Source organism: Odocoileus virginianus, chromosome 33 (assembly GCF_023699985.2).
Source record: "Odocoileus virginianus isolate 20LAN1187 ecotype Illinois chromosome 33, Ovbor_1.2, whole genome shotgun sequence".
Taxonomy (NCBI): Eukaryota; Metazoa; Chordata; class Mammalia; order Artiodactyla; family Cervidae; genus Odocoileus; species Odocoileus virginianus.
In genome coordinates, this window is record NC_069706.1 from 3292755 (window position 1) to 3314948 (window position 22194).

General features: G+C 56.6%; 1 protein-coding gene across 3 annotated transcripts in view; it reads right to left on the minus strand.

Moving 5' to 3' along the window:
• The window catches only part of SRL (sarcalumenin), a 45570-nt gene that overhangs the window by 13248 nt on the left and 10128 nt on the right, over positions 1-22194 (minus strand). The window contains exon 2 of one of the 3 annotated variants that reach the window (XM_070461284.1): positions 86-1099. The exons of the other annotated variants lie outside the window; for them this stretch is intronic. Within the exon in view, the coding sequence (XP_070317385.1) occupies positions 86-1099 (1014 nt within the window). The remainder of the gene's footprint in view (positions 1-85; positions 1100-22194) is intronic. 3 annotated transcript variants of the gene reach the window in all.

Below are 22194 nucleotides of genomic sequence, written 5' to 3' on the forward strand. Positions count from 1 at the left end.
AGCTGCCAGAATGCCCGAAGCAGCCCCCTCCGTCGAGGTGCCCGCCGGGCGGGGGGGAGGTGGGCAGCCCTGTGACGCCCCCTACCCTGTGGCCCCTCCTCCTTGGGCTCCTGCGCGTCGGCACCCTCGGGCGATTCCTCCGGGGACCCCTCCTCCCCGGGGCTCGCGCTTCCCGCTGCCGCGTGGGCTCCTTCCCCAGCTTCTTTCTCGGCTTCCTCCTCTTCCGAGGCGCCCCCGGCTTCTTCCGAACTAGCCCCGTCGCCGCTGTCCTCTTCGTCGCCGCTGTCCTCTTCGGATTCTTCACCCCCCTCTTCTTCAGAGGAGGCCTCGTCTGGGTGCTCCGCGGGTATCCCCTCCGCGGGGCGGTGCTCCCGGGAGCCCCTGTCCTCTTCACGCGCAGCAGCGTCTTCAGCGGCCGCGGCGGAGCTGGAGCTGGGTTCCGCCTGGTCCTCCGTCCTCTGCGCGGCTTCTGCGTCCACATCCGCGGCTCCATCAGGCACTTCTGGCTCCTGACCGGGCCCTGGGCTGCCCTCCCCTCCTGTCTCGACCTCCTGGCTGGGAGAGTCCCCTGCGTCCTCAATCTCTGGGGGCCCCGCCGCTGCTCCCTGCGCGGGGTCTTCCCCTAGCGCCTCCGCAGCTTCCTCGGGGACCTCGCCGCTCCCAGCCGGCCCCTCCGCCTCCTGTCCTGGGCCCTCTCCGGAGCTGAGCTCCCGCGCCCCTTCCTCCTCCCCGGGCTCCTCCTCCCCTCCTGGGGGAAGGGCGCTCGCTGCTCCCGGCGGGCCCGCTCCCGGCGGGTCCGCATCTTCCGCCACGGGCCCCACAGGTTCCCCCGGGGCAGCAGACTCGGAGACCGAGGCGTTGGAGAGGCTGGCTTCGGGATCGGGATCGGGATCCGAGCCCAGACCGTCGGCGGCTGTCTTCTCCGAGCTCCCATCCTCCCCGCCTTCTGTGGGGTGAAGGAGCGGGCGCGTCTCTCCAGGGGCCGCCTCTGACCGAAGCGCCCTTTCTTTCTCCTCTAGACTTGCGTCTCCGGCAGAGAAATGATTCTCCAACAAATTGCCAACATCTTCCGTGCCACCCGAAGCGGAAACTTGCAGTTCTAGATGATCAGAACACGAGGGGTCAGTGTCAAGGGGTTGGCACGCGCTTTGCTTCTCACAACTCTTAAAAACTCAGCCTGTCTCCCGGAGGGAGAGCGGTGCGGACCTGCGGGGACGGTGGGGCTCCTCCCTCCCTGGTCTTCGGAACCGCCCCGCGTGGCCGGCAGAGCGGGCGTGCCCCCCTCCTGACCCGAGGCTGGGCTGTGAGCGAGCAGCTGACCCGCTCCAGCCCCGCCCCGGCCTTGCCAGCCTCCCCCGGGGGGATGAAAGCTGGGCGCCGCCCTTCCAGTCCTTCCTCAACCGTGCGGGCGGGCACGTGCAGCCTGGCTCGCCTGGCAGATCTTTCCAAGACAGGGCCGATGGGAACTGCCACCCCTGGTCAGTTCCTAGAGTCATTAACCAGCGTGCTTTTTATATTGCTATCAGCAAAGGAGTGAAAACAGGTGCGTGCGGGCCAGGTCCTCTTGGGTTACGGGGCACACAGTACTCGGGGGATTACTTACGGCTCTCAACCTTATTAAGTCACACATCCAACTCTGTCCTCTTAAGGGCAAGCATCTGCTGGCCTCTCTACCTTAGATTAGAGGGGACGTGTGGCAGGAGGAGATACCCTCGCGGGCAGGCCTGGGCCTTCCGATGGCCTTCGCCAACTCCTTCCGAGGGGATCCCCTTCTAAGGGCCGAGGGCTTTAAGGGGAGAGCCAGGGGCACTGGGAGGGCAAAGCAGAGGGCAGGCAGGGGCCCAGAATGTGCCTCTGTCAAGGGACGAGTGTGATGCATCTGGACAGGGGGGTCAGAAGAGAGGGTCCTTGGGCTAGTCCTTCTGAGCCTTCCCGCCTAGGTGGGGACGTGTTTAAGGAGGAGCCCTGCAGAGTGGGACATCGCAGGCACATGGGGATGAGGGAAGTGGGGGCCCTGCCTCAGGGTTGCTGAGATGCTCCTGGGTCTCCCTGGGTTCACAGGACTCTTTCTGAGGAAGGAGCATCCTGCCTCAGTGCTGGCCCAGCTCTGCCTCCCACAAAGAAAAGCCACTTCTTGGGGGGTATCCACCCCCTTGTTCCCCGAAAGTTGGGGAAGCCTCTTAAGGGCCAGGCACAAATATTTTCTCATTAATCCCCACAGACACAATCTGCTATCAAATTCAGAAAGATGGGCAGTTTGGGTGCCTTTCGTTATAAAGGAGCCCATATGTTGATGTAACACTCCCCCCACTCACGTTTGTGACCCCATTCACCTCCCTTATTACTATCAGCCAGATTTCAGAGCTGAAGATCTAGAGAAAGTGTTTGATTTGCCCAAGACACCAGATGGCTAGTGGGCAAGTGGAACCCAGAACTGCCCACTCCTTGTCCAGGCCTTCCATGCCATGCTGAGGGGAGCACATGGGAGCCCCTTCCTACTGGTACCTCTGCCATCCCTGGATGCACCCACTCTGGCTCCTGGATTGCAGGCTGGGACCCTGCCTGACCACCCCCACCCCCCCCCCCCCCCCCCCCAGAGAAAGTGCTGTGAAGAGGTCCATGGGGAGATTTGGGTACATTCAGAATTCCTGGTCCCTTAGTTGGGGAGCTGGAGGTAACGCATTAAAATTTTCTTTCATTACCACCTGAATACCTGTAAGTCCTCATTCCTCTGCCTGAATCTCTATCTGCCCTGCCCCCAACCTCTGGGGAAAATAAAAATCTACGGCAGGAATTTGGTTTAACCCAAGAGATTGACAGGCCTTTGAGCAGCAAGATAGATATATAGATATCATATGAGATACATTTGGACAATTAGTGTGCCAGGCAAATGCTTGAGCACTGGATGTATAAAACATGAACTTGATCTTACTCTATTTGCTTGCTTCTGTGAAACAAGTCTTATTCACCACCATTTTACAGATGAGAGGACTGGAATCAGAGGCACTGAATGTCTTGCCCCCAACATCACGCAGCTAGCAACCGGCTGAGGCCATTTAACTTTGGAACTGCAAAGGAGATCATCTGATCCTGCAGCGGGGCTCTCCCCAGCCCCCTACCCCACCCCGCACCCCTCCCAACACTCCTCAGCCTGTGGTCCAGGCACCTGCAGCAACAGCATCACCTGGGAGAGATGCCAACTCTTAGGCCCCAGCCCAGCACCAATGACTCAGTATCTGCATTTGAGCCACTCACTGGTTGCACATTACAGTTCGAGAAGCACTGGTCAACCTGAGCCTATAAAACTGCCTCTAAACCAGTGGTTCTCGCCACTGTCTGTACATGGAAACACCTGGTTCTTGATCCCACTCCTCTCCCCCTCCTTGAAGGTTCTCATTGAATTAATTAGTCCAGGGTGTAGCCCTAGCATCAGGACTGTTCAGTTCAGTTCAGTCGCTCAGTCATGTCCGACTCTTTGCGACCCCATGAACCGCAGCACGCCAGGCCTCCCTGTCCATCACCAAGTCCCGGAGTCCACCCAAACCCACATCCATTGATGCCATCCAACCATCTCATCCTCTGTCATCCCCTTCTCCTCCTGCCCTCAATCTTTCCCAGCATCAGGACTGTAACCCCCTCCAAAAAATTAGATGGGGGGTGATTCTACTCAGGGGTTTCCCTGATAGCTCAGTTGGTAAAGAATCCACCTGCAATGCAGGAGGCCCCGGTTCAATTCCTGGGTCGGGAAGATCTGCTGGAGAAGGGATAGGCTACCCACTCCAGTATTCTTGGGATACCCTTGTGACTCAGCTGGTAAAGAATCCACCTGCAATGTGGGAGACCTGGGTTCAATACCTGGGTTGGGAAGATCCCCAGGAGAAGGGAAAGGCTACCCAGCCAAATAACCCTGAACCTAAGGCTTCTGCTCCTGGCCTCTCTCCACTCATGTGCCCCCTGGAGGCGTCCGAATTAGATGGGTCACAAGGTCTTGGCATATGACCTTGGAATAACAGTGGTCAGGGCTTCTCCTCTGGGGAGTCCAGCCCCTTTCAAAAGGCCCTGACACCCTCTACTGTTAAAGTTGTTGATGCTGGTGGTGATGATAATGAAGATGGTGATAATGGTGATGATGGAGATGATGCTGGTGGTGGTGATGCTGGTCATGATGATGGTGGTACTGAGGATGATAATGGTGACTCTTGTCGTTCAATCGCTAAGTCGTGTCTGACTCTTTGAGGCCCTATGCACTGCAGCATGCCAGGCTTCCCTTGTCCTTCACTGTCTCCCAGAGTTTGCTCACACTCATGTCCATTGAGTCGGTGATGGCATCCAACCATCTCACCCTCTGTCACCCCCTTCTCCTCCTGCCCTCAATCTTTCCCAGCATCAGGGTCTTTTCCCATGAGTCTGCTCTTCTCATCAAGTGGCCAAAGTAATGGTGACAGTGATAGTGATGGTGATATGATAGTGTTGATGGTGGTGATGATACCAGGCTGAACGGACTCTGGGTCTGACTACCTGCAGCATTTCTGCTATTCTCAGAACACCCTCTGGCCCAGTGGAGGTGGGAGGGCTGCATCATCTGAAGGGAGATAAGGCCCTTTGCACTGCTGTGTGTTTCCGCACCTGGGCCCTAGACAGGAACTCAGGCGTGTGTGTGTGTGTTGACTTATGTACATCCATACTCTTCCCTGGTTTTTATGACTTAGTGCCAAGTTTCCCCTGCCCTTCCAGTGACAAACAGCGAGGGTGATGACTTCATGCCCCATGATCTTCCTTCCCAGACTAAAAATAACTTCTCTGAGAGAAAGTCTCTCAATGAAACAAGCTGTGCCACTGGGTCTCCAGAGCTCAAAGCCCAGGAAGCAGCTGTGCCATTGGGTCCAATCTCTCCTCCTGGAAGCAGTTCTGAGGCTTAAAGAGCCTCTGGTTAAACTTAATCCAATTCTGTGAAATCAAACCAGGGTGGACTTACCACCCACCCTGACTTCCTTAACTTCTTGCAGAAGCCCCCCAGCGGCCCCAGAGGAGGGGTGGGGGGCACAGAGGACCCAGGACACCCTGACCAGGTTGAGAGCCTGGTGAGATGGGTCTCAGTCTCTCCCAGGACATGCAGTACCGCACTGTATGTGCTGCTGCCAAGGCAGCCGCCCAGGCCCTGGGCAAGCCTGGGTGCTAACGTCAGCGTATGCAAATAGCAAGCCCCCGGCTCAGCCCTGGAGATCAAGGAAGGCCCCTGAGCTTGACAGGTGCCCCGGGGCAGAGCACAGCGTAAACTGGCTCCGTTTTCTCTCCTGACACCCTCTCTGTCATCAGCCTTTCTCTGCGGGGGTCAGCTTCTCAGCTGCTTCCCTGCCCATAGCCTCAGTGGGGGCCCCAGGCTCAGTTCCTCTCTCCACTCTCCACTGCCAAACACCAGATTTTTTTTCCAGCTCCTAACTCTTCCCAAATGCCTTCACAGGGACTTAGATTACTGTGGAGTTGCCCGGGGCCTTGGTGAGTCCAATACAGAGGAAGCTCTGGCTGGGGAGCTTTAGAGACTTGCTCAAGGTGAGGGGTAGGGTTGGGACAGAGCATAGCCGAAGGTCATGGCCCTCAGTCTAGAGTTCTTTCTGCTCCCACAGACCATGTCCCATGAGGTGCTAGGGTTCCATGGAAGGGTCGAGGAGGTGAGGGGAGATGAAGGAGCTAGGGTTCAGCCACCCCCTTGGTACTTCCTGCCCAGCCAGCTCTCCTTGGGTCTGTCTGCCCTACTGCCTAAGGGCGGGGAGGGTGTGACAACCACTATTCTGCCTCCCCTGCCTTTTCCCTGAGAATTCCTCCTCTTGCTCATTTCCTCCAACAGCCCAAGAAGCCTCCCCAACAGCATCTTTTCACTTTGCTGATGAACATGCACCCGGCAGGGAGCTAGAGGCCATCTGACCTTCACACTGAATTTCATGCTTCCCCTCAAATAGCTCTGTGTTCTTCTCCACTCCCCAGCCGTCCTCTGAAGCAGGGAAAGCAAGGATTATTAACTGATTATTCACTTCTCTGGAAAGGAGGAAGCAGACACAGGAAAGTCCAGTGTGGGCTTGACAGGCCACCCAGAGATGGACTAGCATTCTCACCAAGAAACAACACCCGAGATCTCTTGCCTGTGACAAGTGGTATCCAAGCCTGTCGGCTTTCCCGACATAGATGCCCCGTCTCCAGGGTTGGGTCAGTGTGAATTCAGGTGTTTCACAAGGTGATTCTAATGAACACCCGAGTGTGAGAAGGCCTGCTCCGGGCCACCCCCAAGTGTCAGGGAATCTGAGGTTGGGACTGGACCTCAGGAGAAAAGAGATCAGCACCCAAGATCTTTTGTTTGATCGACCTGCTCTGGCCAACCCCTTCATGGACCAGAACGTAAACTCGGATCCAGGCTCCCAAGTCTCTTAGCACGTATTTCAAAGCATCGGCCGATGTGACTTATCTGTCTGAACTGAAGCCACTGAGTCCAAAGTCACACGCAGGTAAGATATACCATTACTCATACACGAGGATGCACACGCGTTAAAAAAAAAAAGTCCCCGGGGGCACAATCCCTTTCCACTTCTACCTCCAGACACGTCTGCCCCCAGGAGCCAGGAATACTGATCAGGGTGCCCAGGGAGTCCCCCATCTTTCACCAGGCTGTCCTCTACCCAGACACTTGGACGTCTCACCGGCGGTGCCTCAGGTACAGCAGAGAGGACTTCGGAGTCCACGTTCGCATGGCAGGGGTGGCAAGCTGACCCCTCTGCATCCCTGCACACTCCTGAACTGTGCGGATGGCAGCGGCCCCTCTGGCATCACATTTTTTCTCAACCTTATTTTACGGAGTAAATATTCGCCGCTCAAGGCCCCTCGTTCCTTCGCTTCACAAGTGAGACTTCAGATGGTTTACAGATGCTGATGATGGAAAGGAACTTAGGAGGGAAGTGCCCACCTCCCCCTGGGGACCCTAAGGCCCTCCCCCTTGCTGTTTTGTGGACCCCTCCCTCAAGGGGCCCCATCAGGCAGCCATTCTCAGAAGGTTCTTTGGCTTCCTGGCCAAGCTCCTAAAGTCAAGGCTAATCCCACCAGGACAGCTTGTCCCAGGCTGGACTCTAGCCCCAAAATGATTCACCCAGGGCATGGGGCAGGATGACAAGGGCAGCGGCCAGTGGGAACCATGGGATAGGAGGTTAAAGGGGACCTCCTCACAGACCAACTGGTGTGATTTCACTGGTCAGGATCCTAGGACTCTGATAAATGATTATCCCAAGACCACAGGGCTAGTTAGGCTAGTCAGCAGCAGGCTGGTTGAAGGACCCAGCTCTCTACCAACTCCAAGTCACATGCACTGTCCCAGTGCCTGGTCGCTACCCCTGACCTCGTAATGAGAGGGGGTGAGTCAACCTCAGAAGGACAGTGCTTTCTCAGCCTACCCTCTTCTTCCTCGCTTTGAAAACCATGTCAAAACTTCAACACAATTGTTCTTAACCCATAAAGTCCAGAGACTGACAGAATAACTCCATCCCCCTTCCCCACCCCTAATTCCCAGGAATTCTTAGTTCAGGAGGTACACTGGGAAATTTGCCCAGGATTCCACAGCCGTGGTGTATACACTGATGCCCAGAGGATTCATGGACAAGGGTAAGCACTCATTCTCAAAAGGCAAGTACCTTTGGAAGAAGTAGGACATTAAGCCTTAAGCCCTGGGGGGGGGTGACTGGACACTCTATGGAGCACACTGCTTTCCCTGTCTCAAGGGAGCACAGATCCTCGCAGGAGACATTGGCAATACTTCCTCCATTCAGAGGGTCCTAGCTGGGCAGGAGGGAAAGGCAGGGGGTAGGGACACAGGCTGGATTCTGAGGCGGGCTGAGGTAGGCAGGTAGCTTCCCCCACCTCCACCTCCCCACCCAAAGAAACAACCTTCCTGGGAGCACAAGGACCACCTCTGGGACGACTGACTGATGGTCTAACTCTGGGGCACCGGACAAGAAGTGACCCCACTGGGGGCCAGAGGAGAGTGGCTCCCAGAGGCCCCTGTCAGATGGACGCCTTGGGTTCAGCTCAGAGCCATCGTCATGGGCTTGGCAGGTGGGGGAGCAAGGGCACACCTCCCAAGGCCGAGGAAGTAGGGGGACGTCAGCGTGGTTCTTGAGCTAAGGAACTTGATCTGACACCTTCCTGGGCCAGGCCCTCATCTCAGGGTTCTCCTTTGCCGCGAGACCCAGAGCCCGACTGATCCTTCTGGACTCAGTCAGAAGCCAAGAGAGCTGGGCTCTGCTCCTTGACGTCTTCCTCACCGCCCATGCGGTTAGTATACAGGCTGCCCCTCACTGACTTGCACCCAGCTCCTTCCCCCCATAAAATGCAGCAGGGAACGATACCTGCTCTGCCAACCTCTTCTGAGTATCTTACACTTCAGGTGATGTTTAAAACACTCTACGGGGAATTCTTCAGCAGCCCAGCGGTTAGGACTTGGCACTTTCACTGCCGTGGACCCAGGTTCAGGGAATTAAAAGCCTGAAAGTTGGTACAGAGCCAAAAAAAAAAAAGCATTCTACAAATGTCAAGTATAATAATAATAATTTCCTAGAAGCGCAAAGATGCCAGGTTGAATCCCAAGTTCACTGGATAGGGCAAAACAGAACTGGCTTCTGCCGGGAGCCACCCTGGCTCACTTGCACTCTACTCCTCTCAACCTTGTTTCTAAGGGGTCCGTCCGTGGGCCAGGTGAGGTCTTTCTGCCCCGGGTCCTTCTCCCCCTTTTCCAGCTGGAAGCAGCTCAGAGAGGAGCTGGGAGTGTCCCTGCTCTCTCCGGTTCCCGCTGGCCTGGGACAGGAACGAGGCTGAGCTGCCGGCACTTATGCCCGGACTTTCTCCTGCCGTGCCCCAGGCTAACTCCTGCGGTCACTGACTCCCGCTTCCATGCAGCCCCGACTCACTCAGAAACTTTCACGGCCATGCACGGCTCCCCCTCTGTCCTCTGCCTCCCGGGCCCCTCCCGTCACTCCGAGGTGACCCTGCGTTTCACCCCAATGCTAAGGCGTGTGGGGGGCCATGTCGGCATGAGGATGGGCGAAGGCCTCTCCCCACTCTGGGAAATGGCAGCACAGTGGGAGACCGGCCAGTCGGGGGGCCCGAGGAGCCTCGCCACCGTCCCTGCGACCTGTGAGCACAGGGAGCATCAAGCCCTTCAGGAGGGGCAACTCGGCCTCGAGACACAGCTCTGGCTGCACCTGAGCCAACTGAGGGCGGCTCCAGCTCCCGCTCAGCGGCACTTGGCTCGTCCTGCAATCAGAGCTCGGGCTGGGGGAGACACCACTCTGCTCTCTGCTCGGCCCAACTACTCGTCCCTTGGCCTGGGCGCCGCCAGCAGCCCCGCCCCCTCAGCAGCCCCAGACCCCCTCCCGCCTGCTCGGGAGTGAGGGGTCATCCTTAGCAGATCCCACCCCCAGGCCCCCCCCCCCCCAGCCCTAGGTCCCCTCAGAGGAGACTGCAGAGGAAGGTCAAGCCAATGGGAGAAGCTGGGGCAGCAGCAACACGGGGAATACTCCACCCTGTGGACCCTTCCAGAACAACCGCTGCCCACAGCCACAATGCCAGACCCTCTCCCAAAGGGCTTCCCCAGATTCGAGACTCACAGGTTCTACCTCTGAGTCCTTAGGTTCATGGCCCCCAAGCTCATCTCGTTGTTCAACCTTAGGGTGGTTTTCCTATTACAGCCTTGTTGAACTAAAAGGAAACTTAGGAATTCACTAACCCAGCTCTTTCATTTCACAGATGAGGAGACCAAGGCCCAGAGACCGAAAAGAACCTGCCCTTATGTTGCCAAGCCCCTTGGGGCAAAGCCAGATGTAAACGGATGGCTCCTAGGCTTCTAGCTCTGGCCTTTCAGGAAGGCTCCAAACAGCAATGGTGTCCTTGTCAACCTGATATCTCCAACCCCTTACACCCAAGTCTCACCCCATCCCTGGGGCCCGGTATTCCTGGGATCACCCATCCACTCCCCTAAAAAGTGCAGCCTCCCAGAAAGGGCCAGGGGATGGTGCTGATATCAGGCTGGGCTCCTGAGCACAAATCCGGACGGATACTTGGAGAAGGCCTGGGATCACAGAGGAAGGGCAGAACACCACCTCCCACCCACTGATCCGTGAACTGCACCAACCCCCAAAGCCTCCAGAGCATTGATCATCTGGTAATGGATGGTTACCAGAGCAGGTAACCACCCGTTACCCTCAGTCATAGCTCCAGGGCTTGGACTCCATAGACAAAGATGTCTGGAACACTCAGGCTGCTCTCTGGTGGAACGTTCTGGAAATCCACATCTCCTCTGGAAGCAGACTTGTTTCCCGTTTGTAGCCTCAGACACATGGGCCACACTTTCCCAGGAAGTTTAGGGTCTGGCTCCCTCTCAGGACCTCCCCACTCCCAGGAGGAATCATGAAGGCAGTTAAACCTGAGAGCAGCTTCCTTCTTGCGTGAATCCAATGTCACCGAGGACCCGGGTACTCTCATCTCTTCAAACACTAAAACCCCAGACGGGGCTCTGACCATGCAGGAACCTCTTCTTCCTCTGGTACCTGGTGGTCATACAGAGGGCCAGGGCCGGTCACCAACTCCTTATTTCTTGGGTCTCCCCTGGGGAGGGGAAGGTCAGGACAGAGGGCGGGGCAAGAGCGAGTGAACATTCCGCACACACTGTCCCCAGGGTGACCCTTCCTGGTCATCGCTGCCAGCCAGACTCCACCAGACTGCACTTGAGGATCCAGCAGGCCACCTGCCCAGGGGGCCGCCCACCCCCGCCAGACAAGACTCCCGAGTCCCTGCGCAAAACCTGAACCTGGCCTTGTATTCCTTTCCTGAAGCTACTGTAACAAAGTCCTGCAACCTGGTGGCTTAAAGCAACGGAAAAGTATTCCCTCATGGTTCTGGGGCCAGAAGTCCAATATCAAGGGGCCCTGTTTCCCCAAGGTTCTGGGAGTGGTGACTTTCTGTCTACACCAGCTCGGACGGCTCTCAACAGCCCTTGGCTCGTCAATGGGCATCTCCAGTCTCGCCCAGTCTCACCCTGTGTCAATCGTGGCCTGTTCCCCATGCCTCCATTCTTTGTCTCTCCTCCTCTTCCTCTCAGGACACCAGTCACACAAGCTAACTACATCTGCAACAAGCCTATTTCCAAAAGTGGCTGCCTTCTGAGATGCTGAGGTTAGGATTTCGGCATATCTTTTCGGGAGACACGACCTAACCTGTGATGGGTCTGCCGACAGCCAGGCCACCACGCGCCCGGGATGCTTTCTGCTTCCCACAGATCTGGCTGCAGGATTTTGGGTCAGCCTCCCCAACACCAGCCGGTTCCTCTCTCCCAGCTCCCCAGTGCTGCCTGGCTAATTCCAGCTCCCGCTTCAGACCTCAGCTTCGAGGCCGAACCCCTGGGGTGCATCCCTGGACTTGGTATTGAGGAGCTTCTGCTCTGCGTCCCCACAGCGCCTGTCAGCCAATGTGACAGCCTTTTTTTTTTTTTTTTGACTACACCAGGTGTTAACTGCAGCATAAGGGATCTTTTGTTGCAGCATGTGAATCCTTAGTTGTGGCTTGCGGGATCTAGTTCCCTGACCAGGGATCAAACCAACACACCGTGCATAGGAAGAGTGAAGTCTCAACCACTGGACTAGCAGTGAAGTCCAGAGTCTGTTTTTTTTAATGAGCACCCAGGTGATTCTCACACATGCTAGAATCTGAGAACCACTGTCCTTGGGCTTTGACCTTGGCAGTCAACCTATACCCATCATCACAGGAACCTACTGGGTGCAAACTGTGGACCAGGCCTGCCCTTTTTTCTGCATCCCAGCCAACAGCCCTTCTAAAATGACGCTGATGGTTGCCCATTTCTGTGAATACACTAAAAACTATTGAATTGTGCACTTTAAATGGGCAAATTGTATTACACGTGAATTATTATATCTCAAGAAAGCTGTTTAAAAAATAAAAAGCATCTGCAATTCTTTTCTTTCTCCAAAACTTTAGTTGAACCCTTGGTCTACCTTCAAAATCTCTCCTCAATCTAATCCTCAATCTTACTGTTTCCCCCCCAAGCAGCTCTGACCCCCCTGCCCCACCCCTCCAGCAGCGCCGCCAGCCCAGGACCCAGGTAGGCAGGCACTGTCATCTCTCACCTGGATTATGGAACAGCCCCTCCCTGAGCCCCATGCCCTCCTCTGCACACACCCTCTGAGCCCTGTTCCCCATCACCCATTTCTGTCTGCTTTGCTCTTCTGGGAGCACCAGCCCCCCACCCCCACCCCCGCCCCGGCCTCCCTGTGCTGTGCTTTCAGCTGGGGATGCTCCCCACACTGCCTGGCTATCTCCCATCCTCCCCTGAGTCCTGGCTCCTTATCACCTTCTCTCTGAGGTCTCCCTGGCCACCCTGCTGAGGCTGCCTCCCAACCTTCTGTCCCCTCTTTCCATCCTAGTCTCTTTCTTCACTGCACCTATAAAAGTCTAAGAGACCAGATAACTTACTTATCTGACTGCCTGGCTATCAGAGATTATATGTCCTGGCATCTAGAACAGCCATTGGATGGAAGGATGTATGGATGGATGGACAGATGAATGGATGGATGGATGGATGGATGGATGGGAGGATAGGTGAATGGTGGCAAAATGTAAGGCCTGCCCACAAATCAGAAAGTTCAAAGTTCCAGAAGAGAGGAGTTCAGAACCAGGATTCAGAACCAGAGAAGCACCCATGGGTGGAGGCACTTAACTGGCCTATTACTTTGTGATCAAAGGGTCCTAGGAGTAGCTGCCAATGTGGATTCCTGAATATAAAGATCCTCCCCTCAAAGACAGAGCAGGTAATTGAAGGGAGTGGCAGGCAGGGAGAGAGAACTTTCGTCCTGGCAGCGGAGGCTCAGCGCCAGACAGGGATGTGGACTCCAGGAGCTCATTGCAGGAGCTCCTGGGGTAGGGGTAGGGCATTTGGGTGTAAACTGGATTCATTGGTGAGCATTTCTGGAAAGGGGAGGGGACCCTGGAGACTTTCCCCCCACCTCTTCGTCCCTCCAGAGCCAGGACAAACCACAGAGCTACAACCACCAGCTTCCAGAGTTGGCTGACAACCCACTCTCTGGGTTGGGGACCCCTAACTCCACCCCGAGGAGACCCAGATACATTGTAGAGGGGGGCTCCTTCCAGTGAGGGGAGCATAGGAGGCTGAGAAGTGAACCCCTCGTGGATGGCGGTGGAGGGTCACCCAGACGTTCCTTCTGCATGTGACGTCTGCTGAGTATTAGGCAGGCCACCCATCCTGCTCCTCTCTGGCCACCCCCACCGCAGGAGACAGTGCAGAGCTGGGACGCAGGCACTCCTGAGGGAGTGTGCTGGTTCTCAGTTCTCTCTGCCTCTCTCCATCACATAACAGGCCGCCAGGAACCAGACCCCTGCCCTCCAGATGCGCCAGTTCCAACTTACTCTGTACCTGGGGGTACGTGACTGACCACAGGGAGCTGGAAACTCCTCCCTACGATCCTCCCCAGGACCACCACCAGGAGAGACACTGCTCCTGAAATCCCCTATCGCCGGCCAGCTGTCCGTCCATTCATTCAACACACTCACCCTGGGAGTGTCCACAGAGCTCCATATCAGCCTTTGGGGACAACTGTGTGGGCCGTGGGGCCGGAGAGGGGACCAAGGAAACAGGTGTGACAACCTGGGAGACAGACGAGAACTGCCCAGAGCCAGCAACAAGGGAACTTCTGGTGGTCCAGTGGGTAAGACTCTGCTCCCAATGCACAGGGGCCTGGGTTCGATCCCTCGTCAGGAAACAAGAAGATCCTAAATGCCGCAACTAAGAGTTCCCATGCCACAATCAAAGATCCTGTGTGTTGCAGTGAAGACTGAAGACCCTGTGTGACCCAGCTAAGACCTGGTGCAGCTATTAAACAAATAAATAAATATGTATTAAAAAGAGAGAGTGTTCCGTCTAGAATCTCAGGATGTGACATTATTTGGACATAAGGTCTGTGCAGAGGTGATTAGTCAAGGTAAGTTCATGTGGGATTACAGTGGACCCTGAGTCCAAGACTGGTGTCCTTCTAAGAGGGGGAGGAGACATACAAAGGAGAGGCCGTGTGAGGACACAGGCAGAGATCAGGGAGACACACCCAGTAGCCAGCAAAGGCCTAGGCCTGCTGGACCCGCCAGAAGCTGGAAGAGGCAGGAAGGAATCTCACCTGGAGCCTCAGAGGGAGTGCGCCCTGCTCACCCCTCGACTTCAGACTTCCAGCCTGCCGACTGGGAGAAAATGAATTTCTGTTTTTTGATGTATACTACCATGTGTGGAGGGGTCTCCCCGGTGGCTCAGCAGTAAAGAATCCACCTGCAACGCAGGAGATGCAGGAGACATGGATTCGATCCCTGGGTTGGGACGATCCCCTGGAGGAGGGCATGGCAACCCATTCCAGTGTTCTTGCCTGGAGACTCCCAGAGACAGAGGAGCCTGGCCGGCTACAGTCCATAGTGTCTGCAAAGAGTCGGACGTGATCGAAGCAACTTAGCGCACACATGCACACACGCACCACGTGTGAAATGGAGAGCCGGTAGGAATTTGTAGTATGACTCAGGAAACTCAAACCGGGACTCTGTGGCCACCTGGAGGGCTGGGATGATGTGGGAGGTGGGAGGGAGCTTAGGAGGGAGGGGACATATGTATACCTGTGGCTGATTCATGTTGATGTATGGTAGAAACCAGCATGATACTGCAAAGCAATTATCCTTCAATGAAAACAAATTCTCTCTTGTTTGAAGTCACTTAGTTTGAGGTCATTTGTTACAGCAGCCCAGGAAATTAATACAGGAACCAACACCCGAGCCGGCCCTACGAAAAGCCTCCCAGCCCCTCTGAGGCTACACTGGTCATGCTCCCTAGCCCTGGGGCCCCGTCCCTGCTCCCACTTACTCTGCAAGCTCTGACCACTTATTTTTAGCCACGATCACACCTGCCTTATATGGCTCCCTGCTCCTATCACCAACAGGGACGGCCTGCCCTCCCAGTCTGTAAGCTCCCTGAGGACAGAATCCGAGGATATCCACAGCGCTGAGAAGGGGCGGGTGTGCTGCTGATGAGATCCTCTGAGTCGCTCGCGTTTCATGATATTCGAGGAAACCAGAGGCAGGTGTCAAACTACAGGAATACTGTCCGCAGTGAGGGCCTGTAATCGCTGTCACAGCCCTTCTAACCTTAAAAAGTATCTGAGATCGAAAAACATCCTAAGCATCCGATAGCCGCTTTCTTATTTTAGTCATGTAACAACCCCACGCTGTAAATAGGGTGAGTATTATTCCACTCTATAGGCAGAGCCAACAGGTGCCGAGATGGTAAGGGGCTCACTGGTGAACTGTGACGATGCCAGGGCTTGCTCTGTTCTCGAGTCTCAGAGTGCACGCAGCCCCCGCCCCCGCCCCCGCCCCGGGGCACCCTCCTGGGCAGCCTCAGGGGAGGGAGGTCTGGGTGGAGAGGACACCGGCCTAACTACCCACTCCGAAACAAAACTAAGGCAGGAAGAGACAGGAGAAAGAGGCGGATTCTCCACTAGACTTCTGTTTCTGGGACCCCTGGGACCCAGGCTTCATCTTCTGGGAGCTGAGGCCAGGATGGGCTCCCCCAGGTCACTGCGAGAGCTGTGACCCCTCCCTGATGTTTCCAGACCCCTTCCTGGGTCCCAGGGAGTGTTCCTGGTGTCTTCAACCTCCTGGGCTAAGCTAGAGAAATAAATGGTCTTCTATTGCCTGACCCTTGATTAATAAAGCATAGGAGGAAGTTCGGGAAAAAGCAAGTAACCGGCAATGGCTGGAAGTGTCTCTGGCGGGGGCAGTGTGGATATACAGGGCAGGCACCCATGGAATCAGAGGCGTTTGGGGGACCTAGAGATCAAGGCAATGGCTTTGTGTTAACCTATTGCCATCTAGGGAAAACTCTATGGGAGGCAACTGCACTGGCCAAGGTCCTAACCGAATGGCCACTTGGAGGAGAACCAGGGGAGGCAGGTTTGGGCGGGGGCTCCCACACCCCAGGGCTCCCCCCTGGCCTGGTTCTGGGCGGGGCTCCCAGTGCAACCCTCTTCCCGCGGGCCCCAAACTCCAGGCCAGACTTTGCCTGCACCTGTTTGAGCTCAGAATGCAGTCCCTGCTCTAGAAGGATCCAAAAATATCTGAGAGGGAAGGGAAGGGGAGGAGCTTACTGGAAGGGGAGGGGCTAGAGCATGCTGAGGGCTTAGGGAGACAGAGGCTTGGCTCAGCATTCAAGGCCCTTTCCAGTGGGCTCCAGCCCATCGGGGTGGTCTGGTCTCCCTGAACGGGAGCCCCACGTCCTAGCCAGAGCTGCCCTCATCCTGTTCCTGCCAGTACCACGGTCCGAGCTTCCCCGCTCCTGGCTCTGATTTCCCAGCTCCAGATGGTCCCCAGCCCCACCCCCTCTCTGCCTGCTCGAGTCATCTTCTCGTTCATCAAATATTACTAACTGCCTCCAGTGAGCCAAGCGCTGTGTTAAGGGTCGGCAATGGAGCGGTGAGCAAGTTAAACGAACGCACAGCCCCGTCCTCTTGGAGCTGACAGCCGAGCAATCGTCGCCTTCTTTCCAATGTAGCTGAAACCCTGCCCTTCCGTGAGGCCAGACCTCCAGCCCTCCTCTGAACTCCAAACAGAGCTGCCCGGAGTGTTAGTTACATCTTTTTTTCAGTGCGTGTCATCTCCCCAAATAGAAGGCAGCGCCTCAGGGCAGGGGCATAACCCGTTCCTGCCAGCACAGCGTGGCCAGCCTGGACGTCACGATGGGCATGGCCTGGCTTCTGGGCTAGAGAGCTGGGCCTTCCCGAGAGGGACCCCTGCCTGCCTAATTGTTCCTGCCTTGCTCCTCCAGCCCCCACCCTGTGCGATTACCCAGCCCTGCCCTTCCTCCCCTCTTCCTGCCGTGTCTGAATCCATGTTGCAGCCTCATGCCTCTTGCTGATCACATACTGCCCATCACCCCGAATCATGTGTCCAGCCTGATTCCCGACCCAGGGCCGCATTGCCTGTTTCTTCAGGGGGCTGTGCTGAACCCTCCTCCCCCAGGGTTGGCCACACAGTCTGCATCGTCCTGTGCCCTTGAACACTCTGAGCTGACAGAGGACTCGAGGTCAAGGGCCCTCAAGGTTGTGGAAGACAAGGACCCCAAGGGCCAGAGGAGAAAAGCCTCTTCTTATCACTTAACAGCCTTGCCATGAACATGGGGAGCCTGCCCCCCAGGGCCAATGTCCCACCTGAAATCCCTCTGGGTCCCGGCTTGGGAGCTGGACAGAGCAACAGCGACTGTGCCTTCCTATGGTCCCAACGACGTGGTCCCAGGAAGGACAGGCTCCTGGGACGGCACCAGGCAGGAGCTGCCCGCCAGCCCCGTGGTCTCGTGGGCTTCAGAACTGGGCACACCCACCACCAGCCTCAGGCTTCCCAGGCAGCTCAGCAGCAAAGAATCTGCCAGCCAGTGCAAGAGACCCAGGAGACACAGGTTCAACCAAGTCGGGAAGATCTCCTAGAGGAGGAAATGGCAACCCACTCCAGTATGCTTGCCTGGGAGATCCCATGGACAGAGGAAGCGGACAGAGGAGACTGGTGGGCTACAGTCCCTGGGGTTGCAAAGAGTCGGACGTGACTCAGCGACTACACAACAACACCAGTCTTCCCTCCACTCCAGCCGGGGAAGAGCTGGAGGGTGGAAGAGGCAGATGCTGTAGGCCCTGCCAGGGGTGTAAATGGCGGACCTAACAGCTCAAGCATTTTAAGAGCAGACTCCACCACCCCAGCCCCTCACCCTGAGGACGAGCAGCTCAGGAAAGGCTGACCTGGAGGTCTCTAAGGGGACAAGGAAGTGACAGGGGCAGGCATGTGCCCACGCCGGAGGGTGCCTGGGACCCTGACTCTAAACAAATCCGTCTTCACGGCTGGAGAGCGATGAGGCTGAAACCAAATGGGACGGGATGTCCCTGAGCCCCGAGAAAGATACATCCCAGGTGACACAGACCAGGAAACGGATGTCTCCAGAAACAGCGCAAATGAAAACTGACCCATCCCATTGCTGAATTATGCTACCCCCTTTACCTCCTGCTGAAGACAGCAAGGCTGGGGGTGAGCAGCGGGTGGGTCCTCTAACCACGGAGCAAGTCCTACAGCTGTGGCCACCGTGGCACCGGTCCTCTCCCTGTCTCCCTCCTTCGGGGTCAGGTAGAGGAAGCCCTGCTCTACAGCTCAGGATCGGGAACTATCTGTTGCCTCAACGCCATGACTAGGGACTAGGGTAAGACCTTGCCCACCAAAGCAATGAGATATTCCGCGTTAGAGATGCATTCCTTGAGCTAAAATCGTCTCACTCCTTTCAAACAAAAAGTGACTTGGGAAAGTGAAAGTTTAAGTGTTGAGCCATTAGCCCTTGCTGGAATGAGTTTCAGGGCACGTCTCATGGGGAAAAAGCAGGGCCAGTGTCCGGGGAGAGAAGGGAACCTCCAAGGACAGAAGGAAATGGACAGGGCAGAGGCAGGCATCTGAAGCCATGTGTCTGAGTCCAGAAGGCTCCTGAGAAGGCAGGTGAGGAAGGTGGGGGGGGGGTCTCTGAGGGCCCTGGCTGCCCAGAGCAGATCCTGAATTCCCTCAACCCAAAATGAGTCTTGCCAATGGGCCAGGGAGCCGAGGAGGGAGGCCTTGCAGCCAGCTGGAAAACATCCAGCAGAAACCTGAGCCCAGCTGCCTCTGGGCCCTGTGCCCTGCACCGTGCCCTGCGCCAGCTTTCCCCAAAGTAACGGTTCCTGCAGAACCGAACATTGCGCTTCCCGGGAGCAGGTCGGTGCGCGTCTGTGGAATGAACACCTTGGGACAGAGCTTGGCGTCAGGTTTTGCCCCCTTCTCTGCAGCATCTGAAGGCTCGAGAGGGATGGTTCACCGACAGTGCGAGACCAACGTTTGCTGTGACGAAAATGCTGATTCACTGGCCACCTCCTGGCCTCATCTCAGCTGGACTGGAGACCAGGCTCTGGTCTGGGCCCTGCTGTTTGATCCCACACATCTCAGGACCACTGGCCTCCTTTTCTACCTCAAGAGGTTCTTGGTCAGCTCTGACTGGTTCTTCCCCTCCATGGCCCTCACCCCGCTCTGTAGCAATCCCCTGTTGTAGACCAGGATCCTCACTTCCTCATTGAGCTCTCTGGTGGACACAGGCACTGCTTAGTGAACCTCGAGTACCCGGGGGGGGTCCCCTGCGGTCCCCCCTCAAACCCCCTCCGACCTGTCCACCTCGCTCTCAAACTCTGACGCCCAACCCATCCCCCAGATCATCAACCCTTCCCGCGCCTCTGCATCCTCCCCGTCGGCCCAGGAACATACCGCCTCCTCTGCAGACTCAGCCACCCCACCTTCTCTCCTGGTCCTCTAGCTCTTGTAGACTTAATGTTGAAAGTCTCTACCAGTAAGCATGCCTCCACATCCTCACTGAGGGACCAGTCCGCAGCCTCCTGGGTGTCCAAGCCAACGCCTCACCTTCCCCGGCCTCTCCGCGGGACTCATAGCCTCTGCAGGGAGCACACTGTCCTCCTCTGCCAGGTCACGCCTCTGCCTGGATCTCGTCCCGTCTTCCTGAAATCCATTTATCTTCTTCCTCTTCCTACTCCCCGGGGACTGGTCCTGGACTCTCTTCTTTTTCTCTCTCTGCAGCAGCATCCTTAGTGATCTCACAGCCTTGCCCTCATCTTTTCCCAAACTAGCCTCATTTCTGGATCCCCAGACCTGACCTTCCTCCTAAGCTAACCATCTGCATCCAGGCATTCCCCCAGGACCCAGAATTCATAATGATTTCAGGTGACCTTTTAAAAATTGGTTCTTTTACAATCCTGGTCTCTTCTCATTTTTCTGGCAAGGTTCTGCCTGCAGTGGCCTACACGAAACCCTCGGGGGCTCCTTCCCGCTCAGCTCACCAGGCTGAGGGGTCCAGCAGATTGTTCCCCAGCATCAATCTGGGGGGGGCTGCAGTGGGGCCTGCCCTCCAGTCCATCCCTCTCCCTCGCCAGAGTACACATCATCCCAGCTTGGTCTACTCCTCCTTACAAACAACTGCCAGACACACTTTTCCAAACCCCCCCCCACCCCGTGATTACCTGCCACCCACAGAGCAAAGCCCCCTCCTCAGCCCAGTTCCCCTCACACTCTGGCCCCAATCCAGCCTCCCAGATTCTCCACAACCCCCACCACACCCTTCCTCCCCGTGACCCTCCTGGGTCTCGCCTGAGCCCCACCTTCCCTGATGTGCTCATCCCTGCTTTTCCTCGGCATTCTCTTCTGAACCCTGTGCTTCTTAAGGCCCATCTCAGACAGTCCCTCACCTGGAAGACGTTTCCTGTCCACTCAGACCCACTTCCATCCACCCCACCCCATTTACCTGGACCTTCCTAAGTACCGCATGTGTCTTCTTTGTGTGTGCATAGCCACAAGGGGGAGGACGTCCTATCTCCCCCAACCCTGGACTGTAAGCGTGCCAGGCACAAAATGCCTATCTGCATTCCCTCGGCACCATACCTGCGAACCAGCTGGTACACACTAGATCCGGGATGATTTAAGGGAGGTGTTTGAATGAAAGTGTTTTGCATCCTTGAGCAGTATTTAAATGGAAGGGATGGTGAGTCTGGCTTTAGATTGGATTTGGAGTAGAGGGGCGCACCCCATAGTGGCAGAACCCATTCACCCCCCTCTTCCAGCCACACCCCTCCTTCCAGATCAGAAGGCATTGTATCTATGCCCTGTCCTGATCCCTCAGCCCAGATCAACAGAGGAACGGTCCACAAGGACCAGGCTCCCTCCTGGCCACCACACCTGAGTGAGCACCCAAAGGCCAGGTGGATGCAGCCAGCCTCACTGGACCCCACTCTGGTCCAGGATTCCGGCTCTGGCCCTTGAGCAGTGTGAGCTTCACTGCCACACCCACGTGGGAGGCAAAGCCCGCATTTTCCAAACCGCGGTCCCACAGGCCACCAGGCTTGGTGCCCACATCGGGGGGCTGCATCCACTGAGCAGATCCAGACTAGCGCTCATGCACCCGATGTGGGAAGTGGTGGACCACCTGCTCCCCATGGCTCGTCCAGCGGCACCGCGCCAGGAGCTGGAGACCTCACTGGGGACACAGCTTGTGGCAGGGGGAGATGCTGGAGAGGCTTCTGGAGTCTACTCCCTCCCCAGGACCCCCCAACTCATGACCTTCTCTCCGAGCCCTCCCCACAGTTGCATCATGGCACCTGGGGTACCCTACTGAGGGGCTGTGAAAACCACTTCCTTCTGGGTGGGAGAGGAAATGTCACGAAGGGGTTCCTGAGAGACACCCACTGCTCTTGGAGGGCCTTGGGAGCCCCAGCATGCACCAACCTCTCACCACTGGGATGGCAGGGTGAGGCCAGAGCAGACGGGGTGAGTGTGCAAACCAGGGCTGGGCTGGAGGAAGTAGAGGAGCAGACTCAGACCCCCTGTCGTCCCTCAATCTCTGCCTCCAGCAGGTAACAGGAAGCAAGGCTATCCTGAATTCAGCCTAACAAACACCAGCAGTTTAAGCCCAAAGAAATGTGTTCCCAGCACCCCCATTCCCACACGCCCTCTGGGAAGTCAAAGTTCAAAGGCATTGGTCTTGCCCTGTACCCCAAGGCAGCCACGCATGGCCCCACACCCACAGGCAGAGGAACTGGGGTGTCCAAGGAGGACTGCAGAGAGAGGGGCCAAAGGAGGCCAGGAACTCCTGGGTGGGCTGAGACCGGCCCTGGCCCTGCGTGTCTGACCTGACTCACTGTCTGACCTTGACCACGGTTCTTTCCTCTGGCTTTTGCTCGCTCACCTGGACCATGAGCAGACTGAGTAAACCCTCTCGGGGCTGTTTTCCTCTGTCCTCAAGCAAGCTTGACCCCAGCCCAGGTCCCCAAGACAAAGAGGAGGACATTGGCGGTTCCAAAGGACTGGGGCGGATTGGGGGTCGGGGAGGTGGTGGAGCCCATCACCCTGGTGCAGGGGACAACAGGAGCAAGAAGGGCAAACAAAAAGGAAGGGCGGCTCTGCAGGGTCCCCCCAGGAAGCAGGAAGGGGGCTTAGAAGGCTGTGCCTGCCACCAGGGAAGGGTGAGCGACATGGGGCTGGAAATGA